The 18,842-nt window shown below is 50.2% G+C and overlaps 1 protein-coding gene across 1 annotated transcript in view; it reads left to right on the plus strand.

Annotated features, from left to right (window-relative positions):
- The window catches only part of LOC118943872 (CD82 antigen-like), a 59,813-nt gene that overhangs the window by 32,492 nt on the left and 8,479 nt on the right, over positions 1–18,842 (plus strand). The window contains exons 4-7 of the mRNA XM_036960349.1: positions 7,944–8,068; positions 10,866–10,940; positions 16,539–16,637; positions 18,349–18,522. Coding sequence (XP_036816244.1) covers positions 7,944–8,068; positions 10,866–10,940; positions 16,539–16,637; positions 18,349–18,522 — 473 coding nt within the window. The remainder of the gene's footprint in view (positions 1–7,943; positions 8,069–10,865; positions 10,941–16,538; positions 16,638–18,348; positions 18,523–18,842) is intronic.

Genomic DNA, 18,842 nt, shown 5'->3' on the forward strand with positions numbered 1-18,842 from the left:
GCAAACACGACGATAGTCTGGTTCAGGCATGAGTAACACAAACGAGAATCCGACAAAGACAGGAGCAGAAACAGAGAGAGATATAGAGACCTAATCAGAGGGAAAAAGGGAACAGGTGGGAAAAGGGGTGAACGAGGTAGTTAGAGAAGACAAGGAACAGCTGGGGGAAAGAGGGGAAGAAAAGGTAACCTAATACGACCAGCAGAGGGAGACAGGGTGAAGAGAAAGGACAGAAACAAGACACAACATGACAATACATGACATATGGTTCCCAATCAGAGACAATGACTAACACCTGCCTCTGATTGAGAACCATATCAGGCCAAACATAGAAATAGACAAACTAGACACACAACATAGAATGCCCACCCAGCTCACGTCCTGACCAACACTAAAACAAGGAAAACACACAAGAACGATGGTCAGAACGTGTGTTTACAATTTCCATTTTCTATAGGTTATATTTATAGAGTGGTGTGCAGCTGTTCCACCATGTTAGGGGTCCTGGGAATGTTTCTGTTGCTCCCCCCACCCCCCCCCCCCCCCTTCTCCCCCCGCCCATTCTCTATCTGAAGGGGTGGGGAGGAGAGGAGAGGAGAGGGGACATTAGAGAGAGAGAGACGGGAAAGTTAGGAGGAGAGATGGTGTGCGGCTGTTCCACCATGTTAGGGGTCTTGGGAATGTTTCTGTTGCCCGTCCCCGTCCCCACCGCCGCCCCCCATTCTCTATCTGAAGGATCAACTTCCCCTTTCTGAATGTTCTTTATTCCAAAAGTATTTTCCTGTTTTACTGGATGGAGACATTAGAGAGAGAGAGAGGCGGGAAAGTTAGGAGGAGAGATGGTGTGCGGCGTGGGTTGGATTCTAACCCAATCCAACATCAGCATGTAGGCAGCTACTTTAACCCACTAGACCACCTCGTCTCAGCCCGCGCTGAATGTTCTCTCTCTAATATCAGAGACACGCTGTTAGCAGTTCACCACAGTGACAAGAAACACAAGAGTTCATCATCGGAGAGGCTCGTCAAAGCACAGCTTGGTGTGTATATTTTAACAGAAGACCTTGGCCTTGGTCAGGGAGCTCTATTACAGATGATTAATGCCAAAACACAGTGTGAAGATAGGCTGTGATAAGAAGTGTAGGTCGTAGAAAGATCACACTAAGTTGGAAACTAGATCCATACTACAGGTTGAATTTGGGTTCAATGCCAAATTGCTGCATAATCAGTTTAGCTTATCGGGTTTTTGTTTTTTTCTTCAGTTTACACTTAGTCTACACAGTTTACACTTAGTCTACACAGTTTACACTTAGCCTACACAGTTTACACTTAGTCTACACAGTTTACACTTAGTCTACACAGTTTACACTTAGTCTCTACACAGTTTACACTTAGTCTACACAGTTTACACTTAGTCTACACAGTTTACACTTAGTCTACACAGTTTACACTTACTACACAGTTTACACTTAGTCTACACAGTTTACACTTAGTCTACACAGTTTACACTTAGTCTACACAGTTTACACTTAGTCGCTACACAGTTTACACTTAGTCTACACAGTTTACACTTAGTCTACACAGTTTACACTTAGTCTACACAGTTTACACTTAGCCTAAACAACATCTTAGTGAGGTTAACACGTGATATATTATATCCATCTTACAGGTTGAATTTTAGTTCGATGTCAAGTCGGTGTGTTTAATTTGAAGCTTTCGTTTTGTTTCTCTGTATACAGACTAAATACATTGACATGTTTATGCAGCTAACCCTGCTATGCTGAAAAACTCCCCCTGAGGGTGTGAACTGCTGTCTTAAAGGGCACTAGAACTCACTGAAACCTGCTTGTTTCCACAGAAACGTCTATTTAAAGAGACGGTTTAGAACCATAGCGAATAGGGCGCCGTTTGGGACGAAGCTCTGAACTGTCTCTTTAAATGGACGTTTCCGTGGAAACCACCAGAGGAACTTTTTCTCAAGTTCCAATGGAAGGAGACTTGCATGGAAACGTGCCACGGTACAAGACAGACCAGGACACATGCTGACTACATAAACCACTAGAGATTCCACACAGATGAGTGTGCATCTGCTTCTGAAGCTCTGCAACACAGATGTGCACTCTGAGAATAGTTAACTAATCTAAAGGCTTTGAAAACGTTCCTCCTTTTTAGAATTTAACGAGCTGTGAAAGGAAGTCTGCGTCCTTGCAAGTTTCAGTGTTTTGTTTGCTACGTTTTCTGTCACCAACAACCTTTGTCAAACCTTTGTGATCTCTGTCGGTCCACTGCAGCTCTTACTTCACATGCTTTGAGGCCTACAGTACAGTTCACAAGTGTTCAGAACAAGTGTTCAGAACAAGTGTTCAGAACAAGTGTTTCAGAACAAGTGTTCCTCTCTCGCCGCCATTGGTCTGTGTTTTGTGGTGAGAGGCTGCTGTCGGCTGATGCCTAGCGCTGTAGGACACGTGTAGGTAGCTTCCATCTATGTTCTCTGTGTGACATTTCTTTCACACAAACCCTGTAGCTAGCCTTTCTGTATCTAGCCTTTCTGTAACTAGCCTTTCTGTATCTAGCCTTTCTGTAGCTAGCCTTTCTGTAACTAGCCTTTCTGTAGCTAGCCTTTCTGTTGCTAGCCTTTCTGTAGCTAGCCTTTCTGTAGCTAGCCTTTCTGTAACTAGCCTTTCTGTAGCTAGCCTTTCTGTAGCTAGCCTTTCTGTAACTAGCCTTTCTGTAACTAGCCTTTCTGTAGCTAGTCTTTCTGTAGCTAGCCTTTCTGTTGCTAGCCTTTCTGTTGCTAGCCTTTCTGTAGTTAGCCTTTCTGTAGCTAGCCTTTCTATAACTAGCCTTTCTGTAGCTAGCCTTTCTGTTGCTAGCCTTTCTGTAACTAGCCTTTCTGTAACTAGCCTTTCTGTAGCTAGCCTTTCTGTTGCTAGCCTTTCTGTAACTAGCCTTTCTGTTGCTAGCCTTTCTGTTGCTAGCCTTTCTGTAGCTAGCCTTTCTGTAACTAGCCTTCCTGTAGCTAGCCTTTCTGTAACTAGCCTTTCTGTTGCTAGCCTTTCTGTAACTAGCCTTTCTGTAGCTAGCCTTTCTGTAGCTAGCCTTTCTGTAGCTAGCCTTTCTGTAACTAGCCTTTCTGTAACTAGCCTTTCTGTAGCTAGCCTTTCTGTAGCTAGCCTTTCTGTTGCTAGCCTTTCTGTAGCTAGCCTTTCTGTAACTAGCCTTTCTGTAGCTAGCCTTTCTGTAGCTAGCCTTTCTGTAGCTAGCCTTTCTGTAACTAGCCTTTCTGTAGCTAGCCTTTCTGTAGCTAGCCTTTCTGTAACTAGCCTTTCTATAACTAGCCCTTCATGTAGAGGTTCGACTGATTATGATTTGTCAACGCCGATACCGATTAATCGGACGATTTTTATGCATATATTTGTAATAATGACAATTACAACAATACTAAATGAACACTTTTATTTTAACTTAATATAATACATTAAATACAATCAATTTAGTCTCAAATAAGTAATGAAACATGTTCAATTTGGTTTAGATAATGCAAAAACAAAGTGTTGGAGAAGAAAGTAAAAGTGCAATATGTTCCATGTAAAAAAGCTAAGGTTTCAGTTCATCAGAACATGAGAACATATGAAAGCTGGTGGTTCCTTTTAACATGAGTCTTCGATATTCCCATGTAAGAAGTTTTAGGTTGTAGTTATTATAGGACTATTTCTCTCTCTACCATTTGTATTTCATATACCTTTGACTATTGGATGTTCTTATAGGCACTTTAGTATTGCCAGCCTAATCTCGGGAGTTGATAGGCTTGAAGTCAATGCTTGAAGCACAGCAAAGAGCTGCTGGCAAACGCAGGAAAGTGCTGTTTGAATGAATGCTTACGAGCCTGCTGCTGCAGGATATCAGCTGATATCTCAAAGTGCTGTACAGAAACCCAGCCTAAAACCCCAAACAGCAAGCAATGCAGGTGTAGAAGCACGGTGGCTAGGAAAAACTCCCTAGAAAGGCCAAAACCTAGGAAGAAACCTAGAGAGGAACCAGGCTCTGAGGGGTGGTTAATACATGATTCCATATGTGTTATTTCATAGTTGTGATGTCTTCAGTATTATTCTACAATGTAGAAAATAGTTTTAAAAAACAACAACAGCAAAACCTCTAATGAGTAGGTGTGTCCTACTCTTTTGACAGGTACAGTACATACTCTCACATTAGTCTGGTTTTATTACATTGTATGGTTTCACTGAGATTGTTCAGCGTCCCTTAATGTAATCTATACGAGCCTGGTTTATGAGATGGCAAGAATATTGTAGTTGAATGTCTTTAGGTTGATCGTTATGCACTGTGAACCAATGCTTTGAAGTGGTTACGTTTTATCTGTGGAGCAATGTGTCTGGCTGTGTTTTGTCTGTGGGGCAATGTGTCTGGCTGATTTGACACCATTAGGATTCTTTATTATAAGTATTATTCATGAGTCAGGGTTAGGTAAGGTAAGGGCTATTATATTATAGCTGGCCTCTCTGGTTCTGCTGACCTCAGACCCCGAGTGAGTTGGAGCCGTGTCCCAGCCCCAGAGCTCTGTGCCAGGCTTCAATCCAGACAGAGACTGCACATCTCTGGTTCTCCTGACCTCAGACCCCGAGTGAGTTGGAGCCGTGTCCCAGCCCCAGAGCTCTGTGCCAGGCTTCATTCCAGACAGAGAAACGGCACATCTCTGGTTCTCCTGACCTCAGACCCCGAGTGAGTTGGAGCCGTGTCCCAGCCCCAGAGCTCTGTGCCAGGCTTCAATCCAGACAGAGAAACGGCACATCTCTGGTTCTCCTGACCTCAGACCCCGAGTGAGTTGGAGCCGTGTCCCAGCCCCAGAGCTCTGTGCCAGGCTTCATTCCAGACAGAGAAACGGCACATCTCTGGTTCTCCTGACCTCAGACCCCGAGTGAGTTGGAGCCGTGTCCAAGCCCCAGAGCTCTGTGCCTGGCTTCATTCCAGACAGCGAAACGGCACATCTCTGGAGCTTACCCTCAGCCAAGGGAATCTATCCATCTTACCCCCCCATCTCCTCTCCATTCCTCTGCTCCAGCCTTGCTCTCTCTGATGGGCTGTTACAGTGCCTTGCGAAAGTATTCGGCCCCCTTGAACTTTGCGACCTTTTGCCACATTTCAGGCTTCAAACATAAAGATATAAAACTATAGTTTTTTGTGAAGAATCAACAACAAGTGGGACACAATCATGAAGTGGAACGACATTTATTGAATATTTCAAACTTTTTTAACAAATCAAAAACTGAAAAATTGGGCGTGCAAAATTATTCAGCCCCCTTAAGTTAATACTTTGTAGCGCGACCTTTTGCTGCGATTACAACTGTAAGTCGCTTGGGGTATGTCTCTATCAGTTTTGCACATCGAGAGACTGAAATTTTTTCCCATTCCTCCTTGCAAAACAGCTCGAGCTCAGTGAGGTTGGATGGAGAGCATTTGTGAACAGCAGTTTTCAGTTCTTTCCACAGATTCTCGATTGGATTCAGGTCTGGACTTTGACTTGGCCATTCTAACACCTGGATATGTTTATTTTTGAACCATTCCATTGTAGATTTTGCTTTATGTTTTGGATCATTGTCTTGTTGGAAGATAAATCTCCGTCCCAGTCTCAGGTCTTTTGCAGACTCCATCAGGTTTTCTTCCAGAATGGTCCTGTATTTGGCTCCATCCATCTTCCCATCAATTTGAACCATCTTCCCTGTCCCTGCTGAAGAAAAGCAGGCCCAAACCATGATGCTGCCACCACCATGTTTGACAGTGGGGATGGTGTGTTCAGCTGTGTTGCTTTTACGCCAAACATAACGTTTTGCATTGATGCCAAAAAGTTCCATTTTGGTTTCATCTGACCAGAGCACCCTCTTCCACATGTTTGGTGTGTCTCCCAGGTGGCTTGTGGCAAACTTTAAACAACACTTTTTATGGATATCTTTAAGAAATGGCTTTCTTCTTGCCACTCTTCCATAAAGGCCAGATTTGTGCAATATACGACTGATTGTTGTCCTATGGACAGAGTCTCCCACCTCAGCTGTAGATCTCTGCAGTTCATCCAGAGTGATCATGGGCCTCTTGGCTGCATCTCTGATCAGTCTTCTCCTTGTATGAGCTGAAAGTTTAGAGGGACGGCCAGGTCTTGGTAGATTTGCAGTGGTCTGATACTCCTTCCATTTCAATATTATCGCTTGCACAGTGCTCCTTGGGATGTTTAAAGCTTGGGAAATCTTTTTGTATCCAAATCCGGCTTTAAACTTCTTCACAACAGTATCTCGGACCTGCCTGGTGTGTTCCTTGTTCTTCATGATGCTCTCTGCGCTTTTGACGGACCTCTGAGACTATCACAGTGCAGGTGCATTTATACGGAGACTTGATTACATACAGGTGGATTGTATTTATCATCATTAGTCATTTAGGTCAACATTGGATCATTCAGAGATCCTCACTGAACTTCTGGAGAGAGTTTGCTGCACTGAAAGTAAAGGGGCTGAATAATTTTGCACGCCCAATTTTTCAGTTTTTGATTTGTTAAAAAAGTTTGAAATATCCAATAAATGTCGTTCCACTTCATGATTGTGTCCCACTTGTTGTTGATTCTTCACAAAAAAATACAGTTTTATATCTTTATGTTTGAAGCCTGAAATGTGGCAAAAGGTCGCAAAGTTCAAGGGGGCCGAATACTTTCGCAAGGCACTGTATAACTCTGGTAGAGAACATTGCTTTTTTTTTGGGGGGGGGGGGGTTCGGCTTGCTCCATGGTGGATCTCATTGCTTGACTTGACATGTTACTACTACTACAAAATTAACAGATTACATGGTACCTGACCTGCCACGTGTATATTTCACTGCATAGGGTTGACCAGGTCATTTAAATGGGCTAGAATGAGTCACTCGTAAGATATCGGGAAACCATTCTGTATAGTTTAGGATGATGCTGTAGCCTGGTTTCAATGAGTGATGTTGTAGCCTGTAGCCTGGTTTCAGTGAGTGATGTTGTAGCCTGGTTTCAGTGAGTGATGTTGTAACCTGGTTTCAGTGAGTGGTGTTGTAGCCTGGTTTCAGTGAGTGGTGTTGTAGCCTGGTTTCAGTGAGTGGTGTTGTAACCTGGTTTCAGTGAGTGGTGTTGTAGCCTGGTTTCAGTGACTGGTGTTGTAACCTGGTTTCAGTGAGTGGTGTTGTAGCCTGGTTTCAGTGAGTGATGTTGTAGCCTGGTTTCAGTGAGTGGTGTTGTAGCCTGGTTTCAGTGACTGGTGTTGTAACCTGGTTTCAGTGAGTGGTGTTGTAGCCTGGTTTCAGTGAGTGGTGTTGTAGCCTGGTTTCAGTGAGTGGTGTTGTAGCCTGGTTTCAGTGAGTGATGTTGTAGCCTGTAGCCTGGTTTCAGTGAGTGATGTTGTAACCTGGTTTCAGTGAGTGGTGTTGTAGCCTGGTTTCAGTGAGTGGTGTTGTAACCTGGTTTCAGTGAGTGGTGTTGTAGCCTGGTTTCAGTGAGTGATGTTGTAGCCTGGTTTCAGTGAGTGATGTTGTAGCCTGTAGCCTGGTTTCAGTGAGTGATGTTGTAACCTGGTTTCAGTGAGTGGTGTTGTAGCCTGGTTTCAGTGAGTGGTGTTGTAACCTGGTTTCAGTGAGTGGTGTTGTAGCCTGGTTTCAGTGAGTGATGTTGTAGCCTGGTTTCAGTGAGTGATGTTGTAACCTGGTTTCAGTGAGTGACGTTGTAACCTGGTTTCAGTGAGTGATGTTGTAACCTGGTTTCAGTGAGTGGTGTTGTAGGGTGAATGTAGCCTGTAGCCTGGTTTCAGTCAGTAGTGTTGTAGGGTGAATGTAGCCTGTAGCCTGGTTTCAGTGAGTGGTGATGTAGCCTGGTTTCAGTGAGTGGTGATGTAGGGTGAATGTTAACCTGTTTATGTACATCTTCTCTACAGAGGAGTCCTCCACCACTCTGAAAGTGGCGTCCTATATTCTGATCACTGTGGGTTCTCTCTCCATGGTTATGGGCTTCCTGGGCTGTATAGGAGCCATCTACGAGATACGCTGCCTGCTGGGCCTGGTGAGTAAACACACATCCACACTGCTAAAATACTCAAACTAAAGCTCCCTCCCCCCACCTACCCCCTCCCCACAACCCCCTGCTGTCAAAGAGGCTTGTTCCTGCACCACAACGCTGTGAAGGTTGAGCAGGATGTAGAGTCTGTTTTGATGTTATGTCACGAGGCTCTAAGCTGCTGCAGTATTCTCTCTGATTTGTAGCTGAGATATTCAACTGCTGTTTAAAAAGGACCCGGCTAGGTTCTTCCTCAGCGTTAGAACTAGACTACAGGCTCATGCTGCTGTTTGGTCCAATGAGGTTGGATTCTTAGTATAACACCATCTTCCTGTTTGACTACGTATGTTGTCAACAGCAGCCGCGTGGATTATTAATGTGAGGGGGTTATAGAGAGAGAGGTGAGGGGGTTAAAATAGAGAGGGGTGAGGAGGTTAAAATAGAGAGGGGTGAGGAGGTTAAAATAGAGAGGGGTGAGGGGGTTAAAATAGAGAGGGGTGAGGAGGTTACATAGAGAGGGGTGAGGAGGTTACATAGAGAGGGGTGAGGGGGTTAAAATAGAGAGGGGTGAGGAGGTTAAAATAGAGAGGGGTGAGGAGGTTACATAGAGAGGGGTGAGGGGGTTACATAGAGAGGGGTGAGGGGGTTAAAATAGAGAGGGGTGAGGAGGTTACATAGAGAGGGGTGAGGAGGTTACATAGAGAGGGGTGAGGGGGTTAAAATAGAGAGGGGTGAGGAGGTTAAAATAGAGAGGGGTGAGGAGGTTACATAGAGAGGGGTGAGGGGGTTAAAATAGAGAGGGGTGAGGAGGTTAAAATAGAGAGGGGTGAGGAGGTTAAAATAGAGAGGGGTGAGGGGGTTAAAATAGAGAGGGGTGAGGAGGTTACATAGAGAGGGGTGAGGAGGTTACATAGAGAGGGGTGAGGAGGTTACATAGAGAGGGGTGAGGGGGTTAAAATAGAGAGGGGTGAGGAGGTTAAAATAGAGAGGGGTGAGGAGGTTAAAATAGAGAGGGGTGAGGGGGTTAAAATAGAGAGGGGTGAGGAGGTTACATAGAGAGGGGTGAGGAGGTTACATAGAGAGGGGTGAGGGGGTTAAAATAGAGAGGGGTGAGGAGGTTAAAATAGAGAGGGGTGAGGAGGTTAAAATAGAGAGGGGTGAGGGGGTTAAAATAGAGAGGGGTGAGGAGGTTACATAGAGAGGGGTGAGGAGGTTACATAGAGAGGGGTGAGGGGGTTAAAATAGAGAGGGGTGAGGAGGTTAAAATAGAGAGGGGTGAGGAGGTTACATAGAGAGGGGTGAGGAGGTTACATAGAGAGGGGTGAGGGGGTTAAAATAGAGAGGGGTGAGGAGGTTAAAATAGAGAGGGGTGAGGAGGTTACATAGAGAGGGGTGAGGGGGTTAAAATAGAGAGGGGTGAGGAGGTTAAAATAGAGAGGGGTGAGGAGGTTAAAATAGAGAGGGGTGAGGAGGTTACATAGAGAGGGGTGAGGAGGTTACATAGAGAGGGGTGAGGGGGTTACATAGAGAGGGGTGAGGAGGTTACATAGAGAGGGGTGAGGAGGTTACATAGAGAGGGGTGAGGAGGTTACATAGAGAGGGATGAGGGGGTTACATAGAGAGGTGAGGGGGTTACATAGAGAGGGATGAGGAGGTTTAAATAGAGAGGGGTGAGGAGGTTTAAATAGAGAGAGGTGAGGAGGTTACATAGAGAGGGGTGGGGAGGTTACATAGAGAGGGGTGAGGAGGTTACATAGAGAGGGGTGAGGAGGTCACATAGAGAGGGGTGAGGAGGTTTAAATAGAGAGAGGTGAGGAGGTTACATAGAGAGGGGTGGGGAGGTTACATAGAGAGGGGTGAGGAGGTTACATAGAGAGGGGTGAGGAGGTTACATAGAGAGGGGTGAGGAGGTTACATAGAGAGGGGTGAGGAGGTTACATAGAGAGGGGTGAGGAGGTTACATAGAGAGGGGTGAGGGGTTACATAGAGAGGGGTGAGGAGGTTACATAGAGAGGGGTGAGGAGGTTACGTAGAGAGGGGTGAGGAGGTTACATAGAGAGTGGTGAGGAGGTTACATAGAGAGGGGTGAGGAGAATACTCTAAAACCTGAACACAGAATACTCTACCAAAACCTGAACACAGAATACTCTACCAAAACCTAAACACAGAATACTCTACCAATACTCTACCAAAACCTAAACACAGAATACTCTACCAAAACCTAAACACAGAATACTCTACCAATACTCTACCAAAACCTAAACACAGAATACTCTACCAATACTCTACCAATATCTAAACACAGAATACTCTACCAAAACCTAAACACAGAATACTCTACCAATACCTAAACACAGAATACTCTACCAAAACCTGAACACAGAATACTCTACCAAAACCTAAACACAGAATACTCTACCAATACCTGAACACAGAATACTCTACCAATACCTGAACACAGAATACTCTACCAAAACCTGAACACAGAATACTCTACCAATACCTAAACACAGAATACTCTACCAAAACCTGAACACAGAATACTCTACCAAAACCTGAACACAGAATACTCTACCAATACCTAAACACAGAATACTCTACCAAAACCTAAACACAGAATACTCTACCAAAACCTGAACACAGAATACTCTACCAAAACCTGAACGCAGAATTAGTTGAATCAGAGAAGTTCAATGTTCTTTAGTCTGATATCATCTGTAGAACATTACGTTGGCTGTGTTCACGCTAAACTGTTATGATGAACCTCTAAAATGCACTTTCCCATTGTGCTGTCTGTCCCCAGTACTTCACCTGCCTCCTGCTCATCCTCATCGCCCAGGTTACGGCTGGCGTGCTCATCTACTTCCAGAGAGACAGAGTGAGTTCTACCTCCTTCTCTCCTCTCCCCCCTCTCTACTTCATCTACATTCCTTCCAGAGAGACAGAGTGAGTTCTACCTCCTTCTCTCCTCTCCCCCCCTCTACTTCATCTACATTCCTTCCAGAGAGACAGAGTGAGTTCTACCTCCTCCCCCCCTCTACTTCATCTACATTCCTTTCAGAGAGACAGAGTGAGTTCTACCTCCTCCCCCCCTCTACTTCATCTACATTCCTTACAGAGAGACAGTGAGTTCTACCTCCTTCTCTCCCCCCTACTTCATATACATTCCTTCCAGAGAGACAGAGTGAGTTCTACCTCCTCTCCCCCCCCCCCTACTTCATCTACATTCCTTCCAGAGAGACAGTGAGTTCTACCTCCTTCTCTCCCCCCCCTACTTCATCTACATTCCTTCCAGAGAGACAGTGAGTTCTACCTCCTTCTCTCCCCCCCTACTTCATCTACATTCCTTCCAGAGAGACAGTGAGTTCTACCTCCTTCTCTCCCCCCCTACTTCATCTACATTCCTTCCAGAGAGACAGTGAGTTCTACCTCCTTCTCTCCTCTCCCCCCTCTCTACTTCATCTACATTCCTTCCAGAGAGACAATGAGTTCTACCTCCTTCTCTCCCCCCCTACTTCATCTACATTCCTTCCAGAGAGAGTGAGTTCTACCTCCTTCTCTCCTCTCCCCCCCTCTACTTCATCTACATTCCTTCCAGAGAGACAGAGTGAGTTCTACCTCCTTCTCTCCCCCCCCCTCTACTTCATCTACATTCCTTCCAGAGAGACAGTGAGTTCTACCTCCTTCTCTCCCCCCCCTACTTCATCTACATTCCTTCCAGAGAGAGTGAGTTCTACCTCCTTCTCTCCTCTCCCCCCCTCTACTTCATCTACATTCCTTCCAGAGAGAGTGAGTTCTACCTCCTTCTCTCCTCTCCCCCCCTCTACTTCATCTACATTCCTTCCAGAGAGACAGAGTGAGTTCTACCTCCTTCTCTCCTCTCCCCCCCTCTACTTCATCTACATTCCTTCCAGAGAGACAGTGAGTTCTACCTCCTTCTCTCCTCTCCCCCCTCTCTACTTCATATACATTCCTTCCAGAGAGACAGAGTGAGTTCTACCTCCTCTCCTCCCCCCCACTTCATCTACATTCCTTCCAGAGAGACGGGATGAGTGTCTTCTCTCCCCCCTCCTTCTCCTCCCTCCTCCTTCTCCCATTTCCGTTCTTTCCTATCCACTCTCTCCCTTCTCTCCTTTTTGTCCCTCACTCTCCTCTGCCTGCCCCCACCCTCCCCACTCTCCCTCCCACTCCTCCTCCCCCTTTCTTGGCCTCTCACCACAGCTGGGACATACCCACCCTTCCCTTCCTAGACAGCTGTCTGACTGAGACCTGCTGGGAATCCCCATGCCCTGTGATGGAACCATGGAAAAGTAGCCAGCCAGCCAGCCACCCAGCCAGTCAGTCAGCAATCAGCCAGCCAGCCAGGCAGTCAGTCAGTCAGTCAGCCAGCCAGCCAGCCAGTCAGCCAACCAGTCAGTCAGCCAGCCAGCCAGTCAGCCAGCCAGCCAGCCAGCCAACCAGTCAGCCAGCCAGCCAGCCAGCCAGTCAGCCAGTCAGCCAGCCAGCTAGCCAGTCAGCCAGCCAGCCAGCCAGCCAGCCAGCCAGCCAGCCAACCAGTCAGCCAAATTCAAATCCTTGGCCTAATTTCAGTTTATGTGACAAAACAATCAATGAATATAGTGTATAGGTTCATTATACTATCTAAAACGCTGTGAAAATATATTTTCAACAAGTCTGGGAAAAAAAGTCAGCCTTTCCCACTAGAATGAACGATAAGCATCTTCTAGAGATCTATTGATAGGACAGGTCGCCTGTCAGTCACAAAGTGAACGATGACAGGGAAACACTGCTGGTTTAACAGTCTGCTGTCTGTCCCGCCTCCCGGTACCTGGGGTGTTTTTTTGCGCTGTAGTTGAAGTCAAATGTCTTTACACGGAGGGAGAGAGTACGATGCTTCTTCATCTCTGTGTGTGAATTTGCACACAGATGCATCATCATCACCCTCTTCTCCTCCTCTCCCCTCTTCTCCTCCTCCCCCCTCATACCCTCTTCTCCTCTCCTCTTCTCTTCTCCTCCTCTCTCCTCCTCCCCTCTTCTCCTCCCCTCTTCTCCCCCTCTCCCCCCCCTCCTCTCCTCCTCCCCTCTTCTCCCCCTCTCCCCCCTCCTCTCCTCCTCCCCTCTCCCCCTCTCCCCCATCCTCTCCTCCTCCCCTCTTCTCCCCCTCTCCCCCCTCCTCTCCTCCCCTCTTCTCCTCCTCTCCCCTCTTCTCCTCCTCCCCCCTCATACCCTCCTCTTCTCTTCTCCTCCTCTCTCCTCCTCCCCTCTTCCCCTCCCCTCTTCTCCCCCTCTTCTCCCCCTCTTCCCCTCTTCTTCTCCCCTCTCCCTCTTCACCTCTTCCCCTTCCCCTCTTCTCCTCTTCCCCTCCCCTCTTCCCCTCCCCTCTTCTCCCCCTCTTCCCCTCCCCCTCTTCCCCTCCCCTCTTCCCCTCCCCTCTTCCCCTCCCCTCCCCCCTCCCCTCCCCCTCTTCCCCTCCCCCCTCCCCTCCCCTCCCCCCTCCCCTCTTCTCCTCCCCTCTCCCCCTCCCCTCTTCTCCTCCCCTCTCCCCCTCCCCTCTTCTCCTCCCCTCTCCTCTCTCCCTCTTCTCCTCCCCTCTCCCCTCTTCCCCTCCCCTCTTCTCCTCCCCTCTCCCCTCCTCCCCTCCCCTCTTCTCCTCCCCTCTCCCCTCCCCCTCTTCTCCTCCCCTCTCCCCTCCCCCTCTTCTCCTCCACTCTCCCCTCCCCCTCTTCTCCTCCCTCTCCCCTCTCCCTCTTCTCCTCCCCTCTCTCCTCCCCCTCTTCTCCTCCCCTCTCCTCTTCCCCTCCCCTCTTCTCCCCCTCCCTCTTCCCCTCCCCCTCTTCTCCTCCCCTCTCCCTCTTCCCCTCCCCTCTTCCCCTCTCCCTCTTCCCCTCCCCCTCTTCCCCTTCCCCTCTTCCCCTCCCCCTCTTCTTCTCCCCTCTCCCTCTTCACCTCTTCCCCTCCGCTTCTTCCCCTCTTCCCCTTCCCCTCTTCTCCTCTTCCCCTCCCCTCTCCCCTCCCCCTCTCCTCCTCCCCTTCCCCTCCCCTCTTCCCCTCCCCTCCCCCTCTTCCCCTCCCCTCCCCCTCTTCCCCTCCCCTCCCCCCTCCCCTCCCCCCTCCCCTCCCCCTCTTCCCCTCCCCTCCCCCCTCCCCTCCCCCTCTTCCCCTCCCCTCCCCCTCTTCCCCTCCCCTCCCCCTCTTCCCCTCCCCTCCCCCCTCCCCTCTCCCCTCCCCCTCTTCTCCTCCCCTCTTCCCCTCCCCTCCCCCCTCCCCTCCCCCTCTTCTCCCCCTCTTCCTCTTCCCCTCCCCTCCCCCTCTTCCCCTCCCCTCCCCTCTTCCCCTCCCCTCCCCTCTTCCCCTCCCCTCTTCCCCTCCCCCTCTTCCCCTCCCCTCCCCCCTCCCCTCCCCCTCTTCTCCCCCTCTTCCTCTTCCCCTCCCCTCCCCCTCTTCCCCTCCCCCTCTTCCCCTCCCCTCCCCCTCTTCCCCTCCCCCTCTTCCCCTCCCCTCCCCTCTTCCCCTCCCCTCCCCCTCCCCTCCCCCTCTTCTCCCCCTCTTCCTCTTCCCCTCCCCTCCCCCTCTTCCCCTCCCCCTCTTCCCCTCCCCTCCCCTCCCCCCTCCCCTCCCCTCCACCCTCCCCTCCCCTCCCCCCTCCCCTCCCCCTCTTCCCCTCCCCTCCCCCCTCCCCTCCCCTCCCCCCTCCCCTCCCCCCTCCCCTCCCCCTCTTCCCCTCCCCTTCATTATTATTCATTATTATTAATTACACTTGTCTTTACCATCCTCTCCTCCTCCCCTCTTCTCCCCCTCTCCCCCCTCCTCTCCTCCCCTCTTCTCCTCCTCTCCCCTCTTCTCCTCCTCCCCCCTCATACCCTCCTCTTCTCTTCTCCTCCTCTCTCCTCCTCCCCTCTTCCCCTCCCCTCTTCTCCCCCTCTTCTCCCCCTCTTCCCCTCTTCTTCTCCCCTCTCCCTCTTCACCTCTTCCCCTTCCCCTCTTCTCCTCTTCCCCTCCCCTCTTCCCCTCCCCTCTTCTCCCCCTCTTCCCCTCCCCCTCTTCCCCTCCCCTCTTCCCCTCCCCTCTTCCCCTCCCCTCCCCCCTCCCCTCCCCCTCTTCCCCTCCCCCCTCCCCTCCCCTCCCCCCTCCCTCTTCTCCTCCCCTCTCCCCCTCCCCTCTTCTCCTCCCCTCTCCCCCTCCCCTCTTCTCCTCCCCTCTCCTCTCTCCCTCTTCTCCTCCCCTCTCCCCTCTTCCCCTCCCCTCTTCTCCTCCCCTCTCCCCTCCTCCCCTCCCCTCTTCTCCTCCCCTCTCCCCTCCCCCTCTTCTCCTCCCCTCTCCCCTCCCCCTCTTCTCCTCCACTCTCCCCTCCCCCTCTTCTCCTCCCTCTCCCCTCTCCCTCTTCTCCTCCCCTCTCTCCTCCCCCTCTTCTCCTCCCCTCTCCTCTTCCCCTCCCCTCTTCTCCCCCTCCCTCTTCCCCTCCCCCTCTTCTCCTCCCCTCTCCCTCTTCCCCTCCCCTCTTCCCCTCTCCCTCTTCCCCTCCCCCTCTTCCCCTTCCCCTCTTCCCCTCCCCCTCTTCTTCTCCCCTCTCCCTCTTCACCTCTTCCCCTCCGCTTCTTCCCCTCTTCCCCTTCCCCTCTTCTCCTCTTCCCCTCCCCTCTCCCCTCCCCCTCTCCTCCTCCCCTTCCCCTCCCCTCTTCCCCTCCCCTCCCCCTCTTCCCCTCCCCTCCCCCTCTTCCCCTCCCCTCCCCCCTCCCCTCCCCCCTCCCCTCCCCCTCTTCCCCTCCCCTCCCCCCTCCCCTCCCCCTCTTCCCCTCCCCTCCCCCTCTTCCCCTCCCCTCCCCCTCTTCCCCTCCCCTCCCCCCTCCCCTCTCCCCTCCTCCTCTTCTCCTCCCCTCTTCCCCTCCCCTCCCCCCTCCCCTCCCCCTCTTCTCCCCCTCTTCCTCTTCCCCTCCCCTCCCCCTCTTCCCCTCCCCTCCCCTCTTCCCCTCCCCTCCCCTCTTCCCCTCCCCTCTTCCCCTCCCCCTCTTCCCCTCCCCTCCCCCCTCCCCTCCCCCTCTTCTCCCCCTCTTCCTCTTCCCCTCCCCTCCCCCTCTTCCCCTCCCCCTCTTCCCCTCCCCTCCCCCTCTTCCCCTCCCCCTCTTCCCCTCCCCTCCCCTCTTCCCCTCCCCTCCCCCTCCCCTCCCCCTCTTCTCCCCCTCTTCCTCTTCCCCTCCCCTCCCCCTCTTCCCCTCCCCCTCTTCCCCTCCCCTCCCCTCCCCCCTCCCCTCCCCTCCCCCCCTCCCCTCCCCTCCCCCCCTCCCCTCCCCCTCTTCCCCTCCCCTCCCCCCTCCCCTCCCCCCCTCCCCTCCCCCCTCCCCTCCCCCTCTTCCCCTCCCCTTCATTATTATTCATTATTATTAATTACACTTGTCTTTACCAACATATCTGATGTTATGAGTGTGTCAGACCCACCTGGCATCAGCATTTAACTCATTCTTCCCTGTCTCTTCCCCAGCTGCAACAGGAGATGTCCACCATCGTCAAGGGAATGCTGGTCAACTACACTGGTCAGAACAGGACCACAGAACATTCCTGGGACTATGTACAGAGGACGGTAAGTAGCTGGACCTGCCTTAGTTTCTGTTTGAACAAGGTTTATATTTTTAACTGTCTAAAAACACAAGCAGTCTCATAGCGTAGTTTATTTTTATTTTTTTTAACCCCCTTTTCCCCCCAATTTCGTGGTATCCAATTGTTAGTAGTTACTATCTTGTCTCATCGCTACAACTCCCGTACGGGCTCGGGAGAGACGAAGGTTGGGTGCTTTCTCTTCCTCTCTCTCTTTCTCTCCCTCTTTCTCCCTTGTTTATTTGTTGTTCTTCTGGCTCCCCAGCCTCACCACATAGTGTTCCTGAGAGCATCAGCCTGTTTCTCATGCTGTTTCAACACAGTCTATTTCAGCAAACAATTAGTCTGTTTCATATTAATCATGCTTTCTCTCCCTCTTTATCACTCTCTTTCTTTCTCTCCCTCTTTCTCTCTCTTTCTTTCTCTCCCTCTTTCTCTCCCTCTTTCTCTCTCTCTTTCTCTCCCTCTTTCTCGTTCTCTCCCTCTTTCTCTTTCTCTCCCTCTTTCTCTCCCTCTTTCTTTTTCTCTCTCTTTCTCTCCCTCTCCCTCCTCTTTCTCTCCCTCTTTCTCTTTCTCTCCCTCTTTCTCTCCCTCTCCCTCCTCTTTCTCTCCCTCTTTCTCTCCCTCTCCCTCTTTTTCTCCCTCTTTCTCTCTCTCTCTCTCCCTCTTTCTCTCCCTCTCTCTCTCTCTCTCTCTCTCCCTCTTTCTCTCCCTCTTTCTCTCCCTCTTTCTCTCTCTCTCTCTCCCTTTTTTCTCTTTATCTTCCTCTCTTTCTCTCCCTCTTTCTCTTTCTCTTCCTCTCTCTCTTTCTCTCCCTCTTTCTCTCCCTCTCCCTCCTCTTTCTCTCCCTCTTTATCTCCCTCCTTCTTTCCCTCTTTCTCTCTCTCCCTCTTTCTCTCTCTCCCTCTTTCTCTCCCTCTTTCTCTGTCTCTCCCTCTTTCTCTCCCTCCTCTTTCTCTCCCTCTTTCTCTCCCTCTTTCTCTCTCTCCCTCTTTCTCTCCCTCTTTCTCTCCCTCTTTCTCGTTCTCTCCCTCTTTCTCTTTCTCTCCCTCTTTCTCTCCCTCTTTCTTTTTCTCTCTCTTTCTCTCCCTCTCCCTCCTCTTTCTCTCCCTCTTTCTCTTTCTCTCCCTCTTTCTCTCCCTCTCCCTCCTCTTTCTCTCCCTCTTTCTCTCCCTCTCCCTCTTTTTCTCCCTCTTTCTCTCTCTCTCTCTCCCTCTTTCTCTCCCTCTCTCTCTCTCTCTCTCTCTCCCTCTTTCTCTCCCTCTTTCTCTCCCTCTTTCTCTCTCTCTCTCTCCCTTTTTTCTCTTTATCTTCCTCTCTTTCTCTCCCTCTTTCTCTTTCTCTTCCTCTCTCTCTTTCTCTCCCTCTTTCTCTCCCTCTCCCTCCTCTTTCTCTCCCTCTTTATCTCCCTCCTTCTTTCCCTCTTTCTCTCTCTCCCTCTTTCTCTCTCTCCCTCTTTCTCTCCCTCTTTCTCTGTCTCTCCCTCTTTCTCTCCCTCCTCTTTCTCTCCCTCTTTCTCTCCCTCTTTCTCTCTCTCCCTCTTTCTCTCCCTCTTTCTCTTTCTCTTCCTCTCTCTCTTTCTCTCCCTCTTTCTCTCCCTCTCCCTCCTCTTTCTCTCCCTCTCTCTCTCTCTCTCTCTCCCTCTTTCTCTTTCTCTCCTTCTTTCTTTTGTTCTTTCTTTCTGCCAATTCCTCCAGATGAAGTGTTGTGGCTGGGTGTCTCCAGGTAACTGGTTGGAGAACGTGTGGATCAAGAACAGTTCTGTCTCGCTGTACCCCTGCTCCTGTCGGAATGAAACCCTGCCTGGGACAGACATGAATGAGACTGGGCTCTGTGAACACTTGTCTGCTGACCGGCCAGTATACCAAACGGTATGTGGGAGGGAGGGAGGGAGTCTGAGCTCTACTGATCTGCCTATCTATGAAACGGTACAAAGAGGGGAGAGAGGAGAGAAAGAGAGGGACAGACATTAAGGAGACTAGGCTATGTGTCTGCAGACCTGCCAGTCTATAAAATTGTATGAGGGAGGGAGGGAGGGAGGGAAATAGAGGGGGGGAGAGAGAGAGAGGGAGAGAGAGAGAGAGAGAGATATGTTAAGGAGACTGGGCTGTGTGAACACCTCTCCACCGACATGCCTGTAAACTAAACCGGGGGCAGGAGACATAGTTCTTGTTCTAGCAGTAAGTGTCAT

This window comes from Oncorhynchus mykiss, chromosome 2, assembly GCF_013265735.2.
Source record: "Oncorhynchus mykiss isolate Arlee chromosome 2, USDA_OmykA_1.1, whole genome shotgun sequence".
Taxonomy (NCBI): domain Eukaryota; kingdom Metazoa; phylum Chordata; class Actinopteri; order Salmoniformes; family Salmonidae; genus Oncorhynchus; species Oncorhynchus mykiss.